Genomic DNA, 23076 nt, shown 5'->3' with positions numbered 1-23076 from the left:
ACCCACACAGTCATCCTGACTAATTTTTTAAAAGTTTTTAATTAGAAACATAGTGTGTGAGCAGAACAGCTCAAACCCTCAAACATCAGATGTGTGCTGTGTTGTCAGCGCTGCTGGAAAGAACCAATCAGATTTCTTCATTTTGAACCGGAAGCTGTGTTGTTTACATTTTCCAAGATGGCGGCGGGAATGTATCTGGAGCATTATTTAGACAGTGAGCTATTTATCATACTTTGGGATAGTTAGAAAATATCTACTTACTTAGCGCTTTAACATTTTTTTCTTTTGTTGTGTAGTGTAGCTCCTGGCCAGTCCGATTGCCGATCTGAGCGATGTAACCGTTTCATAACGGCTAGCGGATTTAGGCTCAGTCTATTTGCTGGAGTAACGCATTTCACAGTTGCGGAGAACGGATGCTGAAATCGGCAGCACACGCACACACACACTGTACCACCAGTGCCGATCTAGTTAAAAATAAACAAAAACAACGTGTATGGTCTGTGTGCGCTTCAGTCTTTAGCGAATGCAGGTTTAAACGCCAGCGTTAATGGCAACCGGAGCGTCAGTTTGCAAATAAAATCAGGCTAATGCTAGCTCCTGCTTGCGTTATTATTTAACGTTAGTGTAATTGAAATGTGATTAAAATTGTTTTTCTCTTCATCACACCAGGCATAGAAAACCTTCCCTTCGAGTTGCAAAGAAACTTCAATTTGATGAGAGATCTAGATCAGCGCACAGAGGGTGAGACAAAGAAATGTGAAACAAGTGTGGATTTTATGTTAAAACACAAATCATTTCGCCAGTTTACTATATAAAAAGGCAAAACCACCTTTACGTCTCTTAGTTTAACAATGTGATCTGCGTTGTAGTTCCCAGCAACCTGTGGGTCTCAACCCAAGTGTGAGGACTCACAGGATGACTGAAGGGATATGGAAGAAAAATAGCTGTGTTGCACAATGTTAAGCTCATTGTCACACCTATTTATAAGTTTAGATCGACCTTTAATTTATTGTAGCCTAATATTTATAACTGTATTGTTATTGCACATATTGTCTTTATATTTTAGAAGTGGTATTTGAACACATTAAAATAGCATTTGTAATAACAGCAATTTAAAATAAACACTTAACACTAGTTTTAGAAGTTTTGTTCTTGTCTCTTCTCTAGATCTCAAAGGACAGATAGACTCTCTGGCTAAGGAGTACACAGCCAATGCCCGGACTCTTTCCTCTGAACAAAAGCTGTCCATACTGAGGCAGATTCAGCAGTCTTATAGTAAATGCAAGGAGTTTGGAGATGATAAGGTGCAACTGGCCATGCAGACCTATGAGATGGTTAGTAAGAAATTTCTGTAATATTGTAATAGCCTCACTTAACTTCCATAGTTTCTTTGCTTGTGTAAAGCTGCTTTGAGACAATGACAACTGTTAAAAGCGCTATAAAAATAAAATTGAATTGAACTTAATGTAAATGAAATGTGCACCACAGTCAGTTAGCTGAAATCCTGTTTCCTGTAGGTCGACAAACACATCAGACGTCTTGACACAGACCTGGCTCGGTTCGAGGCTGATTTGAAGGAAAAGCAGATTGAGAGCACAGATTATGATTCCACCTCCAGTAAGGGGAAGAAAGGTGTGTGTCCTTATATCTGCTACACGTCTTTGCTTTTTGCATTGATGACGTTAGATTTCGTGAATTCACGTTTAGTGGAATAGTTAATGAGGTGCTTGCATAATTCCAGGTGACTCCCGACAGAAGGAAAAGAAAACGGCTAAAACAAGGTCTAAAGTGAAGAGTTCAGATGAAGACGGCAGTCCTAAGAGTGCACAGAAAAAAGTCAAACTCCTTCAGCCGTATGTTATGCTTCTGCTTCCTAGCTGTGATTCAATTGTTTGTTTTTAATGTATGACGTTAATCGTGTTTAAAAAGCTTTATGATCCTTTTCTCATTCTAACTTAAAATATTTTATTAACTCTTCAGAGGAGAATTTAACAGCCCTTCCTCCAACTTTGGGAATGTGCACCCATCTGATGTGTTGGACATGCCGGTGGACCCCAACGAACCCACTTACTGTCTGTGTCACCAGGTTTCTTATGGCGAGATGATTGGCTGTGACAACACTGATGTGAGTTTTGTTTTATGGCTGTTTTTCAAATTCAGTTAAAGGTCAATGAAATGGCTCATTTGATATGTTTCTGCAAGACCGTGCTTAGCATTACGAGTGATTTGATTTGGAAATTACCCAGGAAAAACACTGTGAAATGGACACAAACATTATTCTTTAAGGTTTAAATGATCCATGCCTCGTATAGAGTAGGACACAGTCTTAAATAGAGTTTATGCAGTGTACCTGGACACATATGATTGAGCTTCTTCTAGAGGACTCACCTATGGGACAATAGGACAAAGGGGAAAATGGGGAACTAGGAGAAAAATATTGCAAATGCAAGTATGAATGCCACTAGATGTACAAATGAACACAAATGACGTTTATGTTTTAACAACAAAATTTAAATATTATTAGAGTAAATGCCATCATTAGACAATGATAACATATTTGTACGAACCTTTGTACGAGTCTAAATTTGTACCTAGGTTTGGGTAGTTAAATGAGCTCTAACTATTGTGTAAAGAATCCCACAACAATGACAAGCAATATTAAGGATGATAAATGTAGACAGTGTATCCTGTGCGTGGGTCACCCCTCATAGGCACAGTGACCCTTTTTGGCTGGATAAACAGAGACAGAGCAACCTTAATTTCTAAATATGCAGGCAATTTGTGCAGACAAAGGAACACAAAGAAGCACAACAAACCTTTTCCACTGAGTATACACAAAGGCAAAGACTGCTGTGCCTTACTGATAGCACTGACAGTCAAGTTAGCAAACTAATAGGAACCAGACCAGTAGCTCCTAGAAGTCACATTTTTGTCATTTATATATTTTTATATATATATTTTTGTGGCACATTAAACTCAGTGCAGCTATCTGTACCACAATGCGGCAGCCAGAATGTTTACTGTAACATGTCGATCTGTTATGTTACGTTACGTGTTATGTTTATTCAAAAAAATAAATACCAGTATTTATTTTGATCAATGGGGAAAAAACATATTGTGATAAAGTTTTGAGACATCCTATCTGTTTTCCATACTGCTGGTTAGTTGCGGTGCTTAAAAGTCTACAATTGAATTATTAAATGAACTTCTCTGAACAAGTGCAAGATCCATCAACAAAATACAGGAGGAGGACATTTTGGTAAGGATGTATATGATGAAATGCCTTTTGTGAGCTTTCACAAAGCACAGAACAACACATCTAAGAACAAAATCTATTGATTAATGATTGATTGATTGATTTCATTGCAATGTTTAACGTGAACATGCTGTCCAAATTTTATTTCTATGTGTATTTATTTAAAAACATTAGCGTTTAGCACCATCCATGTACCTTAAAGGTCATGGCAATAAACCTTCTACTGCAGCTGCCTGAAAATGAGAGAGAGTAGAAAAGAATGATAATAAGAAAAAATGGAAGTTGTAATAATGTAACCTTGGTAATCAGTTATTCTATTTATGTTACATGTATGTGTAGATATATTTTTTAGATGCTAGCCGCAAATTACGAGGAGTCCTGTGGTCTCGTGCCTTATTCTCTTGGGAAAAGGTCACAGATGACAGAACAAGTCATTAATTAGGAGATATACAATACACATTCTGTATGTGATGCTTGTCATTAAAAAGATTGATTTTGTTTGATCATGTGGTTTAAATACGGCTGTTTTGTCTGTACTGAGTGCTCCATTTGCAGAAATACTTAACAATACGTCATCTGTTTTGTCAGTGCTCCATTGAGTGGTTCCATTTTGCATGCGTGGGCCTGACAACCAAACCAAGGGGAAAATGGTAAAAACACTCTAATGTATTATTCTGTTTTCAGTGTGCGTGATAAAAGTGTGAATTGTTACCCATTCAAGCCATTCACCTAACTACTTACTATGTCCTTCATGTTTCATTTCTGCCATGCAGGTATTGTCCACGATGCTCCCAAGACAGAAAGAGAAAATGAAACACCTGATCTTACCGCAGCTAAACGTGGACACTGATCAGACGGATACTGAGAAGAAAATTTCTTCATTAGTTACTATATTCCTTTGTTTCTCATATTCCTTAACATTTGGTGCTTTTTTTGTTTGTTTACATAATTTGCCTTGGTATGGTGCCGTGTGCTTGAAGGAGCCAAGAGGTTACACATTTATTTATTTTTTTTCTTTAAACAGTTAACAGTAATTTTGTTTTGTTTTTTCTCTTTTTTTTGTAGTTACATTTGGTGCTCTTATTGTGACTTTTTTACATTTAGTTTTATGAGTGAATAATGAACACTACACTTTACCATAATGGTTTAACAGTTGACTTTTCCATGATAATTCATATACTGTATTCACACATATGACTACAGGTATTTCCTCTGAAAACAGTTTAGTTATGGATAAGGTTTTGCTTTGTTGTATGGTTAGTTTCGTGTGCTTAGCCTTGGAACACTAGTTTTTGAAAGTATAACTAGGGCAAAAAGAAAAAAAAAGACAAGACAAATGCTGCATCCTGACGGTATTAGTCATCTGTGGTAGTGAGTTAAACCATTTCATTTTAACATTTGATTGAGTGCTGTATAGAAAGTAAGGCATTTCATGAAAAGTATTTCTGTAGCTGAAACATTTGGTACAGGGGAGAGGGGGTGATTGTGTGTCGATCATTTGAATACAGCTACTACCTCAAAATCGTGCCTGTGTCTGTGCGTTTTTCATTTTTGCGAGTCCTCGGCCTGTAGTTGTCGTGTCTCACCTGTAGGGGGCGGGTTCTTACAACGAGAGGCGCACACATGTGACGTCAGAGTTATCTTGCTTTGGCGCGATATCCAAGCAAATTTGAATCAGACCGTTTGTGGACGGAGAAGAGCAGACGACACTTTCGGTATCTGAGGACGAAGTTGTCGCAAACGGGACGGTAAGCGTTACAGTTGAGCAGTATACTTAGCTGGTGAACACATGTTTGCTAAGTGCTTAGTCTAGATACGACATTTTCTGTTAGGAACCTATACAGAAGAAGTTGGAGCACTCTGCCTGGCTAGCTTCGTTAGCTTAGCTAATTCAGCGTTAGCTTGTCTGGCTAACTTAGTTTACAGCAACAGATGTAGCTGTAACTATTTAATTATGTTAACTGAAAGAGTTGTTATATTTTTACGGTTATCTCTAGGTCCTCCAAAACGCCCTGAAATTATTTCTAGCTATCAGCTGTCCATCATACGTCGATATGTTTCAGAGACAATGGACTAAGTATTGAGTTGTGTTTTTCTTGATACAGGGATGTCGTGGGACTTTTTCTTGCCGGTCTGCGTGGGAGATCTGGTGAAGACTGGGGGGATTAACCAGTACGTCGTTCAGGATGTGGTCCCCCCTAAACAGCTACCGTCACATATTAGCAGTACGTAGTAAACTAAATTCTGCAAGCTATGTTACATCTATAGGACTGTTTTTCCATTTGCGCTGGTGTCTAAGATTTTGTCTCTCACTCAGAATTCAAGGCAGCACTGAGAAGCCAGGGGCCTTTATGCATTTTGGAGCACTTTGATACAGGCTACAGTGTGCTCCAGTAAGTGTTGATCATGCATAGACTGCTATTTTTATTGCCATTAACAAGTATAAGAGCACATAACTAATGTCTATACTTTTTAAGGCACTGCAACTCAGTGGAGCTGACTGTGAAAGAGGACACTCTGGAATTACTAGTACAAGGTAAGCCTCTGATTTAGGTAATAAAGAGACAGATATACAATATTGATATGTTAGGCTAATTGATTGTTTGGTGTATATTCCTTTCAGTGGTTAGTGGCCTGGCAGCATCCCTACCAACGCTCCTTGCCTCAACATCCGTTTCTGCTGCAGAGCGCAAAGAGAAGCTTAATGCAGTTAAAATGAGCGTCTTCTTGCTCTGCAAGCTTACGGAGACTCTTGAGAGTTATTCTTGTAGACAGAGTATTGTCACAGCCCCTGGAAAGGTATGGATATTAATGAAACACTTGATATGATGGTACATGATTTTGTGTTAAACCACTTTACATGCCCGCTGATGAGATCATGGCAAGTTTTATGATCCAGTCAGACTAAGAGATTATGGTGTCAAGCCTGCTGTTAGGTGGGTAGTCTTGGCAGTGTGGTGGAGTTTTATTGCACTGCTGTAAGGGCCCTCCCACAGTTAACCTGTCACTTCCTACAATGTCTTCCACCCAAGAGCAATGCTATAGGATAAGTAGGAAACTTGCCAAACAATGTGCAAGTATTTGTGTGTGTTTGTTGTTGTATGAATGTATATGTCAGATTGCAAGAACTTTAGTCTCTGTATAGTTCGTCTGGCATGCATGAACTGCAGTCTTTGGTAATCTGAAGGCATGTATTGTACAATAATTAAGCAGGTAATTTTATTGTCTTAGGATTCTTACAGTCTAGTATCTATGGAGCAGAAATTATTTATTTATTTCATCTTGCACAGGGTGGCAAAAAGGGCAAAGCTAGTGGAGAGGGTCTGCTGCAGTGGGACTCGGAGAGAGAGAAGGTGCTGCAGGCTCTTGTCCAGCTGCTCCAGCTGGATATCCGTTCACTGTGGAACCTCTCCTTGGTAGAGGAAGAGTTCACCAGGTACTGTGGCAAGTTCTGGACAATATACTTGGCTGTCATAATTCAGTTCATCTACTGTAATTTTCATAATAGATATTACAACATCTAATGTTATTGGGTTTTATTCCTTCCTCTTTCTCCTTAAGCTCAGCTGTAGTTGGGAGGTGTTAGTTTTCAGTGTTTCTGTATTTGAAAACTGAAAGTCTTTAAATTTAAGCTACCCAGCACATTTAAATCAAGTTTTCAGCTGTAAAGTGCAAAGAACCATCACAAACATGGTGTCTGAGCAATTGTTTGTTCTTTGCCTTTCTTCTTATAGTTGTGTGACCTGCTGCTGCTATAAACTACTTGAGAACCCAACCATTAGTCATGTCAAAAGCAAGCCCACCAGGGATTGTATAATTCACCTACTGGGGATACTGATCAAGAAGTACAGTCACCTGTTGGGTTAGTCCTTCATGCATTTACTAAACCTGTGAGCAAGATTCATAACTGATGTAACACATCAGACCTGTTTCAATAATATGTGTAAAGGACAAAAAGCAAGTATACGATTTCCTATTACTTAGTATTCATTGCAAATTAGGGGTTGTCTGTTTTGTTTAGTTTTTTCCTCTCATTTAAAGCTTTCTCTAATCTTTTGCAGGTGCAAGTGTAAAGGTGATCCAGTTGCTGCAACACTTCGAACAGTTGTCATCCGTGTTTGCCCAGGCAGTGTCTGTATGGAGCACAGAATATGGAGTTAGGGCTATCATAGGAGAAGTAATAAGGTTTAGTACAAATTCTTTGTCAATTCTTTTTTGGAATCAAACCTTTTTGTCTGCAAATGACCATGTTTGAATAGAAGAGTGTTATTTTTATTATTATTATTATTATATTGTTTTTTATTCCCTATCATACAGAGAGATTGGTCAAAAGTCAAGTGAAGAACTTGCAAGAGAGGGGTCAGGGGTCAAAGCATTTGCTTTCTTCCTCTCGGAACTCAGCGCCCTGGTACCTGACTTAATGATCCCAAACATTAGTGTGCTCATCACTCACCTGGAAGGAGAGGTATTTTACACCTATTCATCCTACTAACATTAAATTAACAAGTCCTTAGGTCTGTAGAATATCGGCAGTATTGCTTGTAGAAAACACTTTGTCAGTTGAAGCTCTATGTAATAATATAAAAGAAAATCCTTTAAAATGATTGACTCATCACTATGGTGACCTTTGTGGGACAGCAACAGGGTTGCCCATGCAAAGAAACAAGTCCCTATGTAAGTGGGTACACACTGCTTGATGGAGTTGGCAGATTCTGTTCTCCACAAATCACTGCTTTTTGTAGCTTTCAGGACTTTATTTGTAGAGGTTGGCTTAGTTTTTCCAAATTGGTAAGGACTTGGCACTGACCTGTTAAGATCATAAATTTCATTTACTGCTTTTAAGGCTGCATCGTTGTCCTGGTTTGTGATTGGCTTGTGCAGTGGTGTAAACGCATATTATACAAAAAGAGGGGAATAGAATAACTAGGTCTCTGTTGTTATTTTGCACATGTTTAAGAGATGGCAGACTTTGTGCTTTACAGATAAATGCACTACTGGACAAAGTACATAACACCCAATAAATTCAGCATAATGCTTGGATTGGTTAAGGAGCAAAAAGTTAACATCTGCCATTATATTTGCTCTAGCTTTCCTGTTGTCCAAGTGCAGATCTCTGCAAGTGTGGCCATCACAAATTTGGTAGTTGTCTTAACCAAAATGTTGCATTACTGATGCAATAAACTAAAGAAAAGAAAAAAAAAGTCTCTTCTAAACACTATCACTAAGTTTACTTTTCACATTGTTTAGTTTACATTTTGCCCAGTGATGAGACCAAGGCGAATACGAGCTTACTGAATGGGAGTTGGGTTCTTCTTGACTTTGACTGACAGGTAATCTTGGTAGTGCAGAGGAGAATTCCTGCTCTGCTGTAAGGGCCTGTCTACAGTAACTTGGCTCAACCCAAATTATTCTTCTACAGTCACAGTAGAGTAATCATTGTGGTGATGCTGACATTGTGTGGTTGTGTGTATGTGTTGTGTGTATGCATGGAAAAGCCAAGAAGTTCACCCAGCTCCCTTTGCTGTTCAGCCAGCTATGAGTTGCGTCTTTGGTAATCTGAGGGCAGATTTTTGAAACACTTCGAGATACAACACAAATTAGTTGTTTTGTTTTGTTTTTTGTTTGATTGTTTGCTTAGGTTTTTCTAATGTGCATGTGCCAGCTCTTATTGCTGCTGATGCATGTCATTGAAAATGCCACACTCAACTCTTCATTTAGGACTTCATATTTGTGGAAAATACCATGCTATTTAATGCAACCTAATTCCACATTTTCCACTTTTTTCCAGAGCCACACTATGCGTGTTGCCGTGTGCGAGGTCCTGGGAGAGATCCTTGTGCATGTCCTGTGTGGTGACAGACTAGACGAGTCTGGTAAAGCCGACCGCGATCGCTTCTTTGATACGCTGCAAGAACATCTGCACGATACACACTCTCACGTTAGAGCACGTGTATTGCAGGTCTACGCACGCATCGTAAATAGCAAAGTATGTTTTATATGAATTTATAGTGTATTTGTCACAGTATGACGTAAACTCCACTGGTCACTGAAGCATTTGTGTGTGTTTAGGCTCTGCCCCTTTGTAGGTATAGCGAAGTGATGGAACTTGCTGTAGGACGACTGATGGACAAATCTATAAATGTGGTGAAGAGTGCCATACAGCTGCTGGCAGCCTTCATTGCACACAACCCCTATAGCTGCAAGGTAACTCAAATAAACATGATTGGGACCCACATAATAGAATTTATCTTAGCTTTCGCAGTCTCAAAGTCATTTCTGTTTTTCAGTTAAGCAGTGCAGATCTGAAGAAACCTTTGGAGAAAGAGATGGCTAAACTCAGAGAAATGAAGGAGAAACTGAAGGGGCAAGAACCTGGTAAAAACATACTGTGATCCTTCAAAAATGTATTAAAAATCCTCTCTAAAGCCATCTTCAGTCTGATTGTTATGGCCAGTACATATTTTGCCCAGTGATGAGACCAAGGCGAATATGAGCTAAGTGAATGAGAGCTGGGTCCTTCTTGCCTTGAGTGGCAGGTAATCTTGGCAGTGCAGGGGAGGGTTCCTGCTCTGCTGTAAGGGCCTGCCTACAGTGACTTGGCTCAACCCAAATTATTCATTTAAAGTTTCACTGGAGTAATTATGGTGATGAACCTGACAGTGTGTTTGTGTATTTTTGTGTGAATGTTTAGAGGCAATGGGTATACCCAGTTCTCGTCACAATTCACTTAGCTATGAGTTGTTTCTTTGGTAATCTGAGGGTCAAATTCAGAATCTCGGATCTGGTCTGCTGAGTTCAAATAAAGTCGTCGGAATTCACATATTTTAATGACATCATTTGACCAAATGCCAGGATTTGTGGCGATTTCTTCTTTAGAGTTGCTCTTTTATTTGAAAGTAACATGATTCCAATACTAAAAGTATTTGTGGTGGTGGTAAATATGTTCAAATTGAATCCAAGGGAAGAAAGCACAATAACAGAAACCAGAGCAGTATTTGTATCCTACCACATCTTGATCAAATGGTGGCACTCTAGAGCCCAGCATTACAGTCTGGATTCTTAACTGCATAAACAATTGTCTAACTTCTAATTTATTCATGTTTTTAAATCTTTCTGATTAGAATTTTGTTTTTGTTTTTTTTTTTGTTGTATATATTGCCCCCTGACAGTGGCAGTGATTAAAGCGTCTGAGCTGTGGGCCGCCATGGAGCCTGAGCTTCTTGTCACTGTCAGGGCAGAACTGGAGCCCACAAGTGAAGCAGAGCAAGAGCAGCAGGAGGATGAGAAAAACAGTGATGTGGAGGAAGAAAAGGAAGAAAAAGATGCCAGAACAACTGCGGTGCAGATTGCACAGTACCTCCGTGTCAACAAATACAGGTGATGCTTAACACAATTGTTGGCTATGGTGAAAGTTGTCTAGAGTTACATTACCTGTAGGGTTTGTTCAGATAGATAATGGTTTAAATGTCTTGTTATGCCCCTCTACAGGAACGCTATACGTCTCTGCATAAGAGCTCACACCTGCTTCCCTGAATCAGAGATGTTTGCTTCTCTGTCCACTCTCACCACCGAGACTCTGATGGATACACTGGCTCTGATTTTCAAAGGTAAAGCCTGTGCTCAGTAGATGTATTTCTGTGTAGTAGAAATCAAAAGTGCTCTCATATGAGTCTTATACTTAACACATTTAGGACTCAGTTTTGACAACATTCATTTCACATTATTTTCCAGTGTTTATTCATTACTATCTTGTGTGAGTTGATGGTGTACTTTAGAGCATAGAACACCTCTCTTCTCAAAACAGATGTCTCATCTGTAATAAATTTCATAACACTGGATCACTGAGTATGACACAACCTCCACCAACACTTTGCTGCACTATGTGTACAGCTATGTCAGATTGTCATGTTTAGACCCTACCAAATTTATAGTCTTTACATAAATAAGAGCCTTTGCAGATGAGTTAATAAATATATTTTGTATCGCAGTATCAGAAAAGGAACATGTGAAATGTCTGTTCAGATCTTAGATCTTACCCCTTTTAATCTTTTTAATGTGTCAACAGGATTTTTAGACTTTTCACATGTTAGGACAAAGATGTCAGCAGTTCAGAAAGGGGCATATCTAAATCGCGGTCATAAATGGAACAAATATATTACCTCTAGTAGTTTAACTTTAAGTGCAGGCTTTTCCCTACTCATCTTCATCCAAGGTGAGTTATTTTAGAAAAAAATATTATTAAATAAATACGAAAATATAACTATTATATTCAACACACGCAATCACTTACCTGCTTGACCACCGAACTTAAGACTTGGTTTACATTCTTTTGTTTCCACCAACATTTAAGTTGGAAGCTGTTTTTGTTGTTCCAGATGTAGTATATACTCTGGCCCTGTGAGATTGTCGGAGACCAAAGAGACTAATTTGCAAAGGCAAAGTCAGAATTTAATGGCTTATTTCCTCATGATGTTAATGTAATAGTGTGGGTGCCTTACACACACTAAAAGCCTTACAGCAAAGGGAGCCGATTTAACTTAATTACTATGCAGCAGCTGCAGGAAGTGTTTAGTAATTGAGCAGAAATGGAAGAATGCTTTAATTGGTTGAAGTAATGTATAAATCCTTTTCAATGCCAATTTGTAACTCGCATTATTCGAACCTTAATGTTTTCCTCAGGGTCTGATGAGGACACTGCTGAGCTCAGCCAGAACTTGCCATCTACCCCACAGAAAGAGGGAGAGCAACAGGGGGAGGATGGGGAACTAAAGAAGCAGGAGATGTTGGTGCAGTACCTGAGAGACACTGAAACATTTGCCTTACAAGTGGAGAGAGCAATCTCTGTTATCAACACCATGCTCTACTGGAAAACCACTTCAGGTAAAAAGCGATATTTACCAGAGTGCCTAGAAAACATGCATTTACATAGGTTTTGAATTCACTCACTATGAGATGAAGGTATTTGCACATACAGTGGTGTGAAACAGTGTTTGCCCGCTTACTGATTTCTTCTTCCTTTTTTTTTTTTTTTTTTCTTTTTGTCTGTTTGTCACACTTTAATGTGTCTGATCATCAAACAAATTTAATTATTAGTCAAAGATAACACCAGTAAACACATCATGCAGTTTTTAAATGAAAGTTTTTATTAAGGGCAAAAAAAAAATCCAAAACCATATTGCCCTGTGTGAAAAAGCGTTTGCCGCCCCCCGTTAAAATATAACTTGCACCCAGGCCTGATTGCTGTCATACCTGTTTGCAATCAAGAAATCACTTAAATAGGACCTGCCTAGACTAAAAGATCCTCAAAAGCTAGACATCATGCCGAGATCCAAAGATATTCAAAAACAAATGAGAAAGAGAATACTTGAGATTTATCAGTCTGGAAAAGGCAATAAAGCCATTTCTAAAGCTTTGGGACTGCAGCGAACCACAGTGGGAGCCATTATCTTCAAATGGCAAAACATGGAACCGTGGAGAACCTTCCCAGGAGTGGCCGGCTGACCAAAATTACCCCATGAGCACAGCAACAACTCATCCAAGAGGTCACAAAAGACCCCACAACAACATCCAAAGAACTACAGGCCTCACTTGCTTCAATTAAGATGAGTGTTCATGACTCCACCATAAGACAGTGACTGGACACAAATTAGTTTTTTTATTTATTGTTGCCCTTATTAATAATGAATGAAAACCTTCATTTAAAAACTGCATGATGTGTTCACTTGTGTTATCTTTGACTAATAATTAAATTTGTTTGATGATCAGATACATTAAAGTGTGACAAACATGCAAAAAATAAGAAATCAGTAAGGGGGCAAAGACTTTTTCACACCACTGTATGACAGTAGATGTGATTTGTGTTTTTAGTGGTCCAGGAGGCTGTGCAGTTTTGTGTCACAGTGTGTGAGTTCAGTGTTGCCAACTCTATCAGTGGAGTGAGGAAAATGTTGCCTCTGGTCTGGTCAACTGATGCTGCCATTAAAGATGCTGTCGTTCAGGCATACAGGCGCCTTTATCTGAACCCTCAGGGAGACACCATCAGGTCTGTAAAACAGCTGGACACACACTTTATAAAATGAAGGCCTCTAACTTATAAAATTTTAGGTTCAGGTTCATGTATGTTGCCATGGGATAGTTATGTGATTTACTTTCATATAAATAATAAATTCATGTAATGCATATTTACGACTTGGAAAATGTGTTATGTGCTCTTTTCTTAAAAGCAACTGTGTTGTTTGTTAGAATGAAAGCCCAAACCCTTGTGGACAGTCTCTCTGAGCTGATGGTGGATGCATCTCTGGGGACAATACAATGTCTTGAAGAAATAGTGAGTTATTTGTTAATACTTTCATAAGTAATATCTGTTTATGGTGGTCAAATCAACACCATGTATATTATAGGACATGTCTGCAACAGCCATAGTCTTTGTACGGGGTTTCATTCTCCATTGAGATAAATACCTTGTAGTAAAAACATTCAAACATGTCTGCAGGTGCAAGAGTTCTTTGGCAGTGGAAGCAATCTCCAGTCCACTGTAGTGCAAGTCTTGTGGGAGAGGTTTACGGGTAAACGAGAGACATCTGACTTGCATAGGCGGGCTGCAGTGTTACTGCTGGGCATGGCTGCACGGTAAGACCAGGCCACTTCCACCTTCACCAACTCATCTCATGTAGAGTAACAGAAGGAGTAAAGGTTACAAAGCATTTATGCTTTTTTGTTTGTTTATTAGCTTGGGAAATGTAAAACCCAGCCATACTCATAACTCATATGAGAGATGCAAGATCTCAATTTACTTCAGGCAACTATCCACCCAGGAACCGGTTTGTTATACGGGTTAAAACTGGATTTGAAAGATAAAGTTGAATATATTAACATTCTGATTTTTTTTTTTTTTTTAACTGTATAATTTTTGCAGTATTTCTCACCACATAAAGGCACTTCCTTTTGCATTTTGGTCCAGCCTCAGCTACTTGACATTCAACAGATTCTCATTAGTCAGAATACTCAGCTGAGCCTCATATCCTCTTCATTGTAATCAAAGTCACGACCATATAACTAGGCTTTCTGCCAGTGTATTCCAGTGCATATATAGATATATTTTAGTGTTCCCCCTCAATGTACCTCAAAGACTGCCACTGCTGTAGGGAAGAGCAAGCGAGAGCTTAAAGAGCGACTATCTGCAGTCCACCCACGCTGGTGCCTCTCTTCATCCCATTGGTAGCATTCATAACCTATTAAATCTTATGCTCTTCTCCTAACCTATCATCCTACATGCATTAACTGGGCAGCAGCTTAGCACTGGCAAGGCCAGTACACAACAGTCAGGGTGATGAAGGGCAGAGATGTTAGTGTTTCACTTTGCATAACGATGTTATCATCTAGGAATAAAAAACATATACTTTATGCCTCTTTGTAAAAATGCTTGTTGGATTTGAATGTTGTAACAGGGCAGAGAGAGAGGTGGTCCTCAGTAATCTGGATACTCTCTGTTCTGTGGCTGTGGGAGAAAAAGTTACTGAAGACTTCCTTCTGGCTAGAGACACAGTAATCACCATCTGCAGCATCACTGATCATGTCAGGGTAAGAAGACAAAGCATGATTTGCCTAAGCATTGATGTAATGATGTAGTCGGTGTGACAGGGTCCAAAGGTTTAACAAGTTCAGGGACTGTTAAGAAAGCTTCATTCCTGATGACTTTTCCTAAATACATGAAAAGTAGTCAGGTGTCAAGTCTGCTACATAATTATTTGTTGGACAAAAACATGATTGATTAAGTAGCACAGGATATCTGGTATTGAGATGTAACTGATTACAGCCTGTAGACATACAAAGAGTTTTTATACAATGTTAATAGTGCACTACATTATTTCTACCAGCAATCGAAAGGCGCTCCATTCAGACTGCCCCAGGACCATCAGCTCTTCACATGCCTCACCCAGGCAATTGCTGAAGGTAGATCCTTTGTTTAGAAATTTAGAAGCTTTTTTTCTTTTTCATCTTTTGCTGCTTACAGTTTCATCCCTGAACTTCATTTACTTTCACTTGCTCCAGGTGTTGTGATGGAAGACCCTTACTGGCAGAGCTTCATGGAACATGCTGTTCGTCTCATATACTTCCTGGCTGAATCTCCTGATCAGCTGTGCTCCCGGCTGCTACAGCGTAGCGCTCGCCTATTGCTAGATCAAATTGCAGAAGGCGGGGAAGTCAATAAGGATGCTGGCCAAATGCAAGATGGATCCCAAGAGTCCACTGAGCAGGGTGAACAAGGTGAATGTGACATTTGTAGTGTTGTGTGTGTGTGACTTGGCATTGGCACAATGTACTGTCTATGTTGACTCTGTGTAACCTGTCCCAGAGTCCCTAGCTTTGTCAACATGCTCTTAATCACACATCAACATCTTTCTCTCCTGCAGTGAGCTGTGTGTGTCTGGCACAACTGTTGGCTCTGTGTGGCTGCGTGGCTTTCTGGCAGGTGTCTCACCTTGAGCGCAGTGTGAGTGCTGAGCTGCGGAGGAGGAGAGGAGAGACAGAGGAGAGGGAGGAGAAAGAAAAAGCCCCATCCAGCAAAGCTAAGGTAATGAGGCTGCAGAGACATGTGCACTGTACCTTTACTATACAATTTGTAAAGCAATCCAGTAGAGTGCCCTTGAAATTAAACAACATATTGGCTACAGCAGAAATAAAACGGACATATGAAAGATGAAATTTGTTGGAGAAAAACGTGGTTAAATACAGTCATGATTTTCTAAATTCATTTGTAAAATTTTCCATAGGTACAGTAGATAGATAATAGTGTGTGTGTGCTAGTTTTTTTTTACTTGTAGAATATTTACAGGCAAATGGCAGTTGCCTGTATTTCTACAGATACTTCAAGGTTACAAAAGAAGCCAAAACAACCCCCTGCAAAATCATTTTGACAATTAGACCCAGTCTCAGCAGGGTCGCTTGATGAGATTTATTTTGGTTGCGCAGTCAGATGAGTGACAACTCGTAATTGTTCTACCCATCAGGGAACAAGGAGATAAATGTCTCCTTAATTACTAATATACGTCTTTTTCAGTCACATTTTTCTGTTTAGAGGGTGGAAACGAGTCAGAGTTGCATACAGCAAAATTCATAGATTTGATTAAAGCCTAAAATATCACATGGTGTGTCTCCTCTGCAGGGACGACACGTTTTTAGCAATACTCAAAGTAATGAGAGTTCAGTCCTTCCTCTCAAGCTGCCAAATTCTGGACAGTTGCTATAGCCACACGAATGCCTGATTTGAATCAAGTACTGATATTGAAATTAGAGAGTATGTACTAATAAAAGTCTAACCATATACATTTTTTTGTATTGTTACTAAGATATTCACTGAATGGGGCATTTTACAGTGGCAAAGTAAAATGTGAGTGTTGTGTGGTGAACAACATTGCTTTTTTTTATTACTGAGATGTACATCTTATTGATCATAAATACAGTGTAGACATTGTTAATATTATAACTTATTCATTTTTAGCTGGAAACATTTCGAGTTGCAAATGCAAGATTATTAATGTAATGGGGTACCTGATCTTTAGATAACCCTTTTTTGCAATGATGGTAAAACAGCTAAAGTATTTTTTTAATGGAAAAACAAACCTTTGACTAGTATTGCATATCTAGGGTAATTGAAAACTAAATTGGTATTGATGACTTTATCTTATCAATCTTTATCTTAGGTTTGTCTTTTTTATGTTTTAAGATGATTTTAATACCAACTCTTGAGCTTTCACTAAATAGAGTTCTAGTAGAGAACCTTCTGACTTTGCAGTAAGATTTAACTTAATTTGACTATATCAGTCAAAAAAGTTCTCATGATGCTTTTCAGGGATAAAATGGAGATACTATTGAACATTTTTGATAATGTCTGTTTCTCCTACAGCAAATGGCTAATGAGAGTGCCATGGAGGAAGAGCTTGGTTTGATTGGTGCCTCAGCTGAAGATACAGAGGCTGAACTCATAAGAAAGATTTGCGAGACAGAATTACTAGCTGGTAATTGACACTTGTTATGCTTTTCTGACCCACAACAAAGATGAATGTAACGAATGGATGAATGCAACTCTTCATCCTCCACTAAATATGATTTCTCTCATAGATGTTAATTCTATTGCCATACTTCATATATTACTTAATCATCTTCTCCCACCCCCCTCTCTCTGTCTGCTTAGAGGAGAATTTGCTGTGTGCATTCCTTCCCCTGCTGGTGAAAGTCTGCAGCTCCCCAGGACGCTATTCCCACCCACAGCTCACCACTGCTGCTTGTCTGGCACTCTCTCAGTACATGATGATAAGGTAAATACATTGACATTTTTCAGTGCTCTTATTCCGTACCTATATGCAGAGCTTGAACAGTTAGTTTATCAAAGACATTAATCTGCAACAGTGATGTGAAAATAAATGTCAAAGGTTCCGGTTTTACTTTTACAGACAATTTATGGACCAAATCATATATAACTTAATTTAGAAACTAATATAAAGAATGAAAATAAAATGTTATAATCCTACATATGGCTGTACATGAACTGAGCTGAATTATTGTAATCAAATTTAATGCTGTGATTTCTTTATCCCTTATGTCAGCCCATCGGTGTGTGAAGAGAACATCCGTCTCATGTTTACTGTGCTGGAGCGCTCTGCTTTTCCTGTTGTCAGGGCCAATGCCATAATAGCCCTTGGAGACCTCACTGTGCGTTTCCCAAACATTTTAGAGCCCTGGACACAGAATCTCTATGCAAGGTAACATAATGACACATTCAAATTGATATGCCCAGTATTGTAAAATAAATTGGTCATATTCCAGATTTGTTTGTCACCTAAGACTAGAAGCAACAACCTATGCCTGGTGGCTCAGCTGAGTGGGTGTGCTGTAAATGACGTTTCATCTCAGGCAACATTCCCCTTATGCTTGTACACTTGAGCTATCGTCATCCAGATCCCACCACCACATCTCAGCGTGTTGTTCCCCTGAGCCACTGAAGCGTTGCCACTGTCACAATGCTCCACTGAGCCACATGATGGGAAAAGTTTACTCTTTCCATCACGACTTTTTAATGGGAGGAAACAAACTTTGAAATGATCTATGCGGGCAAATTCTGCTATCTGCCTTGTATCCCGACCTCTGTGGTTTCCATGGGAACCAGCTAGCACTTTGTGGCTTTTAGAAATCTCTCCCTCACTTGTGAACTGGGGTGGAGCCTTAGACCTCTTCAGACATGGGCACTCTTAGACAACCAACAGCTTAATTACTGGTGTGTTACGAATTGTGACCAGAACCAATGACTAGTGTGTTGTAATTATACAGAGCGGTTGAATTATTGAGGCGAAGTCAGAGGTTCTACAAGAGTCTACTCTTGTAGGTATTCTTTCAGTTTAAAAAAAATAAATGCACCTCATGGTTTCTGTCTTATTCAACTATAAAGTTACACTGGTTCCCTATAGCCAACTTGGTAGCTGAAGTTGCTCTTTTTTGATGAAGTGCGCTTTTAATTATAATGGTTGATAATGCTCACATTGAGGTGTTTCAGTCGTGTAAGACATTTTGTTCTTTTTATGAGTCATTGCCCTCCCAGTTCTACCTGATAAGTATTTCATGGTATTTCCTAATTGTCTCCCACACACCAACACCTCCACTGCTCTCATTGCTGCTGTCCTGGAGCCTCCTGATAAGCGCCTTAAGAATTAATTACCCTGTTCATTGCTGTTGTAAGCCTCTGCACTGGCATGTGGAAGTGCCATGTACAAGTGTCTGATCCTCTGCCAGGAGTCTTGCTCTGGCATAAATGAGAAATGGTTAATGAGTTTCTTTTGTGCTGTGTTTTTGGGTGAGGGTAAATCTGAATTAGTCTCCGAATGCTATCAGATTGCCCTGCCACAGCCTGCTCAATCCCGTTTCATTCAGCAGAGGCTGTGACAGTTGTTTGGTTTTAGTAATGTTTGGGCTAATTCCAAGTCTTTATGGAAAGCTTAATTGACCAGGGCTGGAAAAAAAAAAACAAAAAACAAAAAACAAATACACCAACTGCAGAACATTTTACTGCTGCCTAGTTTTGTAGCCACGCTGGCAAAGTAGTTGAAGGAAGAGCAGTGTTGGTCACTTCACAACTCTATCTAAACAAGACCTCAAAGGATTGTCATTAACTTCTGTACAGATATTCAGCTTCTTCAAAGGATGAATTATACAATATATAGTATGTCATAGTGAACATCTGACTTCTCTATCATAACAAATGAAATATTTCACATAACTAAATGTGAAGTCTATACTGCAGCCAGTTATTTGAGATCCTTTTCTTTTTCAGGCTCAGCGATGAGGTTCCCTCAGTGAGGCAGACAGCTGTGACAGTTCTTACTCAGTTGGTGCTTAAGGATGTCCTCAAGGTCAAAGGTCAAGTCAGTGAGGTGGCTGTGTTGCTAATTGACCCAGAGCCACATATTACCAGCCTGGCTCTGAACTTCTTCAATGAGTTGGCCACCAAGGTACTCATACACTAACACACACCCAGAACCCTAACTGGAGTCTGAATGTTGTGGATGGTTTCTTACTGTTTTATCTTGGTGTTACCCATCAGGACAATGCGATCTATAACCTCCTCCCAGACATCATCAGCCGCCTGTCTGATCCAGAGAGAGGAATGAGCTCAGAGGACTTCAACACCATCATGAAGTGAGTTCGCCAGCTTTACACCATGTCTTCTTTCGTTTGCTGCGTTTGTCCACAGAGGATGTGTCGATACTGTGCAGGAATCTATAGGCTCGCTGTTGAGAAAGTTTGACAGCTTTGCTATTTTGAGATCGTTGTTTAGATGTGGTGTTGTTCGTGCGTTTTCAGACAGCTGTTCTCCTACATCACAAAAGAAAGGCAGACTGAGTCTCTGGTAGAGAAACTGTGTCAGCGTTTTAGGACTGCCAAGTAAGTACATCTCCACCTCCTCTTTTTCCTCATCCTCACATCTCTGACCTGCGTCTTTTGTTGTCTCCCCCCACCCCCCTCCCTTTACTGTTTCCCTGCTCATTTCTACTGTCCTACAGTATTTGAATTGGACAAGACAAAAGCGTGGATGCATGTGCAATTAGTGGTGCTTTTAGTATGTGAAGAGAAATCTGCAATTAAATCAAGTTCACACTTCTGTTCACCTTTTACCTACACAGTTAAATCTTCAGATGTATTGTTTTGTCATGGAAATGGTCTTCCTATTTACATTCAGGTCCATACTTATTTTGTAATAACTCAATTTTCATCATCTTAGTTGTGTTCGCCACCACATTGAATTTGAAATTAAAACATCTTGATGGTTCCTTTTAGAATCCATTGTAGTGGACTACATAACCAAAATGATGAAAATTGTCACTGTCTAAATATTTATGGACGTGACTGTAGTTGAGAGCAATTGTAAAACACTCTGCCTCTGACTCATACTCCATCTATACTCGGAGCTCAAAGGAAGGGCATTTTACATTACCCAATAGCAAAGTGAATTTAGATCTAAGAGGTTCCTAGAAAATGAGATTTGGTCCAAATGCCACGTCAAAGCTAGATCAATGAGTAATATGCTTTTTTTATCAAGGATCCAGGATTTGAGTTATTTTTGCTGTGTTTTGCATATGTTTCTAATCAGATTTGGTCTCTAATCCCTGCATCTCTTATTTTACTTCACCCTCAGGACAGAACGTCAGTGGTGTGATTTGGCAACATCCCTTTCTCTGTTGTCGATGTGTGAGCGTGGTTTTAAGAGGCTTCAAGAGTGCTGGGAGTGTTACAGTGACAAGTTGACCGAGCCTGGTGTCTACCAGCCTCTGCTCAACATTACTGCCAAGCTCCGTCGTGGGGCCAAACCACAGTTTAAGGTAAAGTACAATATACTCCTGTTGAGAGATGTGTGATCAGTTTGTTTGGTGTAGTATTTGCGTCACTGGTGGTAACTTTGATCACCAGGCCCAGATAGATGAGTTTGAAAAGCGTCTGACAGCAGTTCACACACGAGGGCTGGAGAATGTTGAAAGCCCTGAGATGGACGATGAGAACCAAAAGGAAGGAGGTTCCACTGACAAGACAGTCATGCGCACACCTTTGCCTGCTAAAGGACGTCCAAGGACCAAAAGAGGTCAGTTCTCGGAGCTCGAACCTTCTATGACTTATAAGTTGCAGAAATAAGCTGATTTATATTGGACAAAATAAATCTTTAAAAAATATGCTACATCTTTGACACAGGTCAAACAAAGCCTTCAGTTTCTAGCCGTGGTGATGACAGTTTTGTGACGCCTCAGAGATCTCGCAAGTCAAAGAAACCTGTGATCACCTTCAGCAGTGATGAGGAGGAGGATGAGGAGGGTGAGTGCTGCCACTGTACAGTCCTGGTATTGTGTGTAGAATGTAATTCATGATTGTGGGAAGTCGATAAGGGACTTTGAAATACTGCATCAAAGTTCAGACTGTTTGAACCAGTGGACTGAAGCACTGAAGATTTTGCACTGTGGGTTCTTCGAAGTGAGTTGTGCACCGCAGCAGCACTAATCCAAGATCTGAGGATATCTGAGATTTTATATAAAAACCTAAATGAACAAGAATTCTACAAATTGTTTTGTGTGGCGTTTAATACATTTTCTATATACACTAATAATTTTTTTTAATAATGTTCAACCTAAACATGTAAAACTGTTCCTGACACCCTGGTAGTTGATGGCTGACATGGCCCACGGTTTCTTCTCCTTCCATCAACTTCTAATCCTAATTTAATTCTTTCTTCCTTCCCATTAGATGCAGTGATGGCAGAGAGTGAGACACCTAAAGTGACGACTCCTATCGCCCGCACGTCCCGACGAGCTCGCCTCAGAAACTGATTTTCCTTTTTATTGTTTTATTATTGTCTGTTTTAATCTTTTATCTGTAATGTAAACATTGCATTTTTACATGTTTTTAAACTGTTTCTTTTTTTTTTTTTTAATTGTAAATTTTTTTAAAGATATTGGTACTCACCACCAACCTACATTAGTCTGACATATATAAAGAAGTAGAATTAAGACGTCTTTAATAAAACTGGCTGTCTGTCTCAGTTTGAGCTTCATCACTCACGAGCCTCTGCAGGCTGAAGAAAACTCTGAAGGGCTGACAAACAAATGTGTGAAGGGTTTGGTGTCTGCTGGGTTAAGTCAAGTAAATTTACACCATCATTACAAGCAGCTTTGAATGTCTGCTTGTATTATGTTTGGACAGCAGTGTTTAATGGTATGTCACAGCTTGTCCAGACAGTGTTACTACCGTACATCCGTCCATGCTGCTTCACTTAATTTTTCTTTCCTATTTTTTTTTTTTGTTTTTTTGCTTGTTGTGTAATATCAGATTTCTATCAGACACTTTCACTCTTTTTCTCACCCATGAACTTGGCTGCATGTTTATTTACAATCTTTTTTTTTTTCTTTTTTTTCTCCTTCTTGTTCCGTCTGACACATTTGCTGTTGCCTAGTTGGCCGCCTCGGTTCTCCTGTAATCAATCTCTTTTGTAGGTCTCCCTCCGCTCTCCGCCGGGCGCTTTTCTCCCTCCCATCCTCCTCCTACTCTCGGCTGCCTACTTTTCCCTCCTACAGCGCTCCTCTCTTCGCTGACATCACATGCGTGCTAGTTTAACCCCCTCCCTCCACTCCCCTCATCACTAATCTCGCTCCTTTTCGCCTACTCCTTCTCCCACACATTGTCCTCTCCGAAAAGACGAGATGGGTGAATTTCTGTATGTGTGATTGATATGTTATGTAAAGACACTTTGCCAACAACAGGCTCACAATATGAATGCACCAGCAGTT

At 39.5% G+C, this 23076-nt stretch overlaps 2 protein-coding genes and 3 non-coding genes across 5 annotated transcripts; all 5 read left to right on the top strand.

Annotated features, from left to right (window-relative positions):
- Window positions 1-160: 160 nt before the first annotated feature.
- On the top strand, window positions 161-4778 carry ing4 (inhibitor of growth family, member 4). Its single transcript, XM_026370634.1, has 8 exons — window positions 161-214; window positions 670-741; window positions 1168-1334; window positions 1518-1632; window positions 1742-1853; window positions 1981-2125; window positions 3845-3906; window positions 4030-4778. The coding sequence occupies exons 1-8, from the start codon at window positions 178-180 to the stop codon at window positions 4067-4069; spliced, it is 750 nt and encodes a 249-aa protein (XP_026226419.1). The 5' UTR covers window positions 161-177; the 3' UTR covers window positions 4070-4778.
- Window positions 4779-4879: 101 nt separating this feature from the next.
- On the top strand, window positions 4880-22331 carry ncapd2 (non-SMC condensin I complex, subunit D2). Its single transcript, XM_026370499.1, has 32 exons — window positions 4880-5004; window positions 5362-5481; window positions 5574-5649; window positions 5734-5792; window positions 5880-6055; window positions 6547-6692; window positions 6991-7118; window positions 7318-7441; window positions 7574-7721; window positions 9045-9242; window positions 9326-9460; window positions 9544-9631; window positions 10426-10633; window positions 10745-10863; window positions 11936-12136; window positions 13124-13298; window positions 13499-13583; window positions 13749-13885; window positions 14704-14836; window positions 15133-15208; window positions 15308-15523; window positions 15670-15830; window positions 17163-17274; window positions 17451-17574; window positions 17863-18018; window positions 19581-19758; window positions 19851-19945; window positions 20111-20191; window positions 20943-21126; window positions 21215-21383; window positions 21491-21610; window positions 22037-22331. Exons 2-32 carry the CDS (start codon window positions 5364-5366, stop codon window positions 22117-22119), a joined length of 4209 nt encoding a protein of 1402 aa, XP_026226284.1. The 5' UTR covers window positions 4880-5004; window positions 5362-5363; the 3' UTR covers window positions 22120-22331.
- Window positions 6119-6446, top strand: LOC113171191. Its single transcript, XR_003299693.1, has one exon. It is a non-coding gene; the product is annotated as a small nucleolar RNA U85 (small nucleolar RNA).
- On the top strand, window positions 8514-8821 carry LOC113171189. The gene has a single exon (XR_003299691.1). It is a non-coding gene; the product is annotated as a small nucleolar RNA U85 (small nucleolar RNA).
- On the top strand, window positions 9721-10019 carry LOC113171190. Its single transcript, XR_003299692.1, has one exon. It is a non-coding gene; the product is annotated as a small nucleolar RNA U85 (small nucleolar RNA).
- Window positions 22332-23076: the final 745 nt, after the last annotated feature.

This window comes from Anabas testudineus, chromosome 16 (genome assembly GCF_900324465.2).
Source record: "Anabas testudineus chromosome 16, fAnaTes1.2, whole genome shotgun sequence".
In the NCBI taxonomy this organism is placed as follows: domain Eukaryota; kingdom Metazoa; phylum Chordata; class Actinopteri; order Anabantiformes; family Anabantidae; genus Anabas; species Anabas testudineus.
The sequence above is the reverse complement of the archived record's forward strand: the minus strand, read 5'-3'. Positions and strand labels throughout refer to the sequence as shown.

What these genes read in the sequence shown, in the direction of transcription:
- ing4 (XM_026370634.1), top strand. Translation starts at nt 178, where the DNA reads ATGGCGGCGGGAATGTATCTGGAGCATTATTTAGACA. An exon ending in TCTAGATCAGCGCACAGAGG is followed by an intron (nt 742 to 1,167) that starts GTGAGACAAAGA and finishes TCTCTTCTCTAG; the next exon opens with ATCTCAAAGGACAGATAGAC. An exon ending in AAAGTCAAACTCCTTCAGCC is followed by an intron (nt 1,854 to 1,980) that starts GTATGTTATGCT and finishes TTAACTCTTCAG; the next exon opens with AGGAGAATTTAACAGCCCTT.
- ncapd2 (XM_026370499.1), top strand. Translation starts at nt 5,364, where the DNA reads ATGTCGTGGGACTTTTTCTTGCCGGTCTGCGTGGGAGATCTGGTGAAG. An exon ending in ACAGGCTACAGTGTGCTCCA is followed by an intron (nt 5,650 to 5,733) that starts GTAAGTGTTGAT and finishes ATACTTTTTAAG; the next exon opens with GCACTGCAACTCAGTGGAGC. An exon ending in TCTGGAATTACTAGTACAAG is followed by an intron (nt 5,793 to 5,879) that starts GTAAGCCTCTGA and finishes TATTCCTTTCAG; the next exon opens with TGGTTAGTGGCCTGGCAGCA.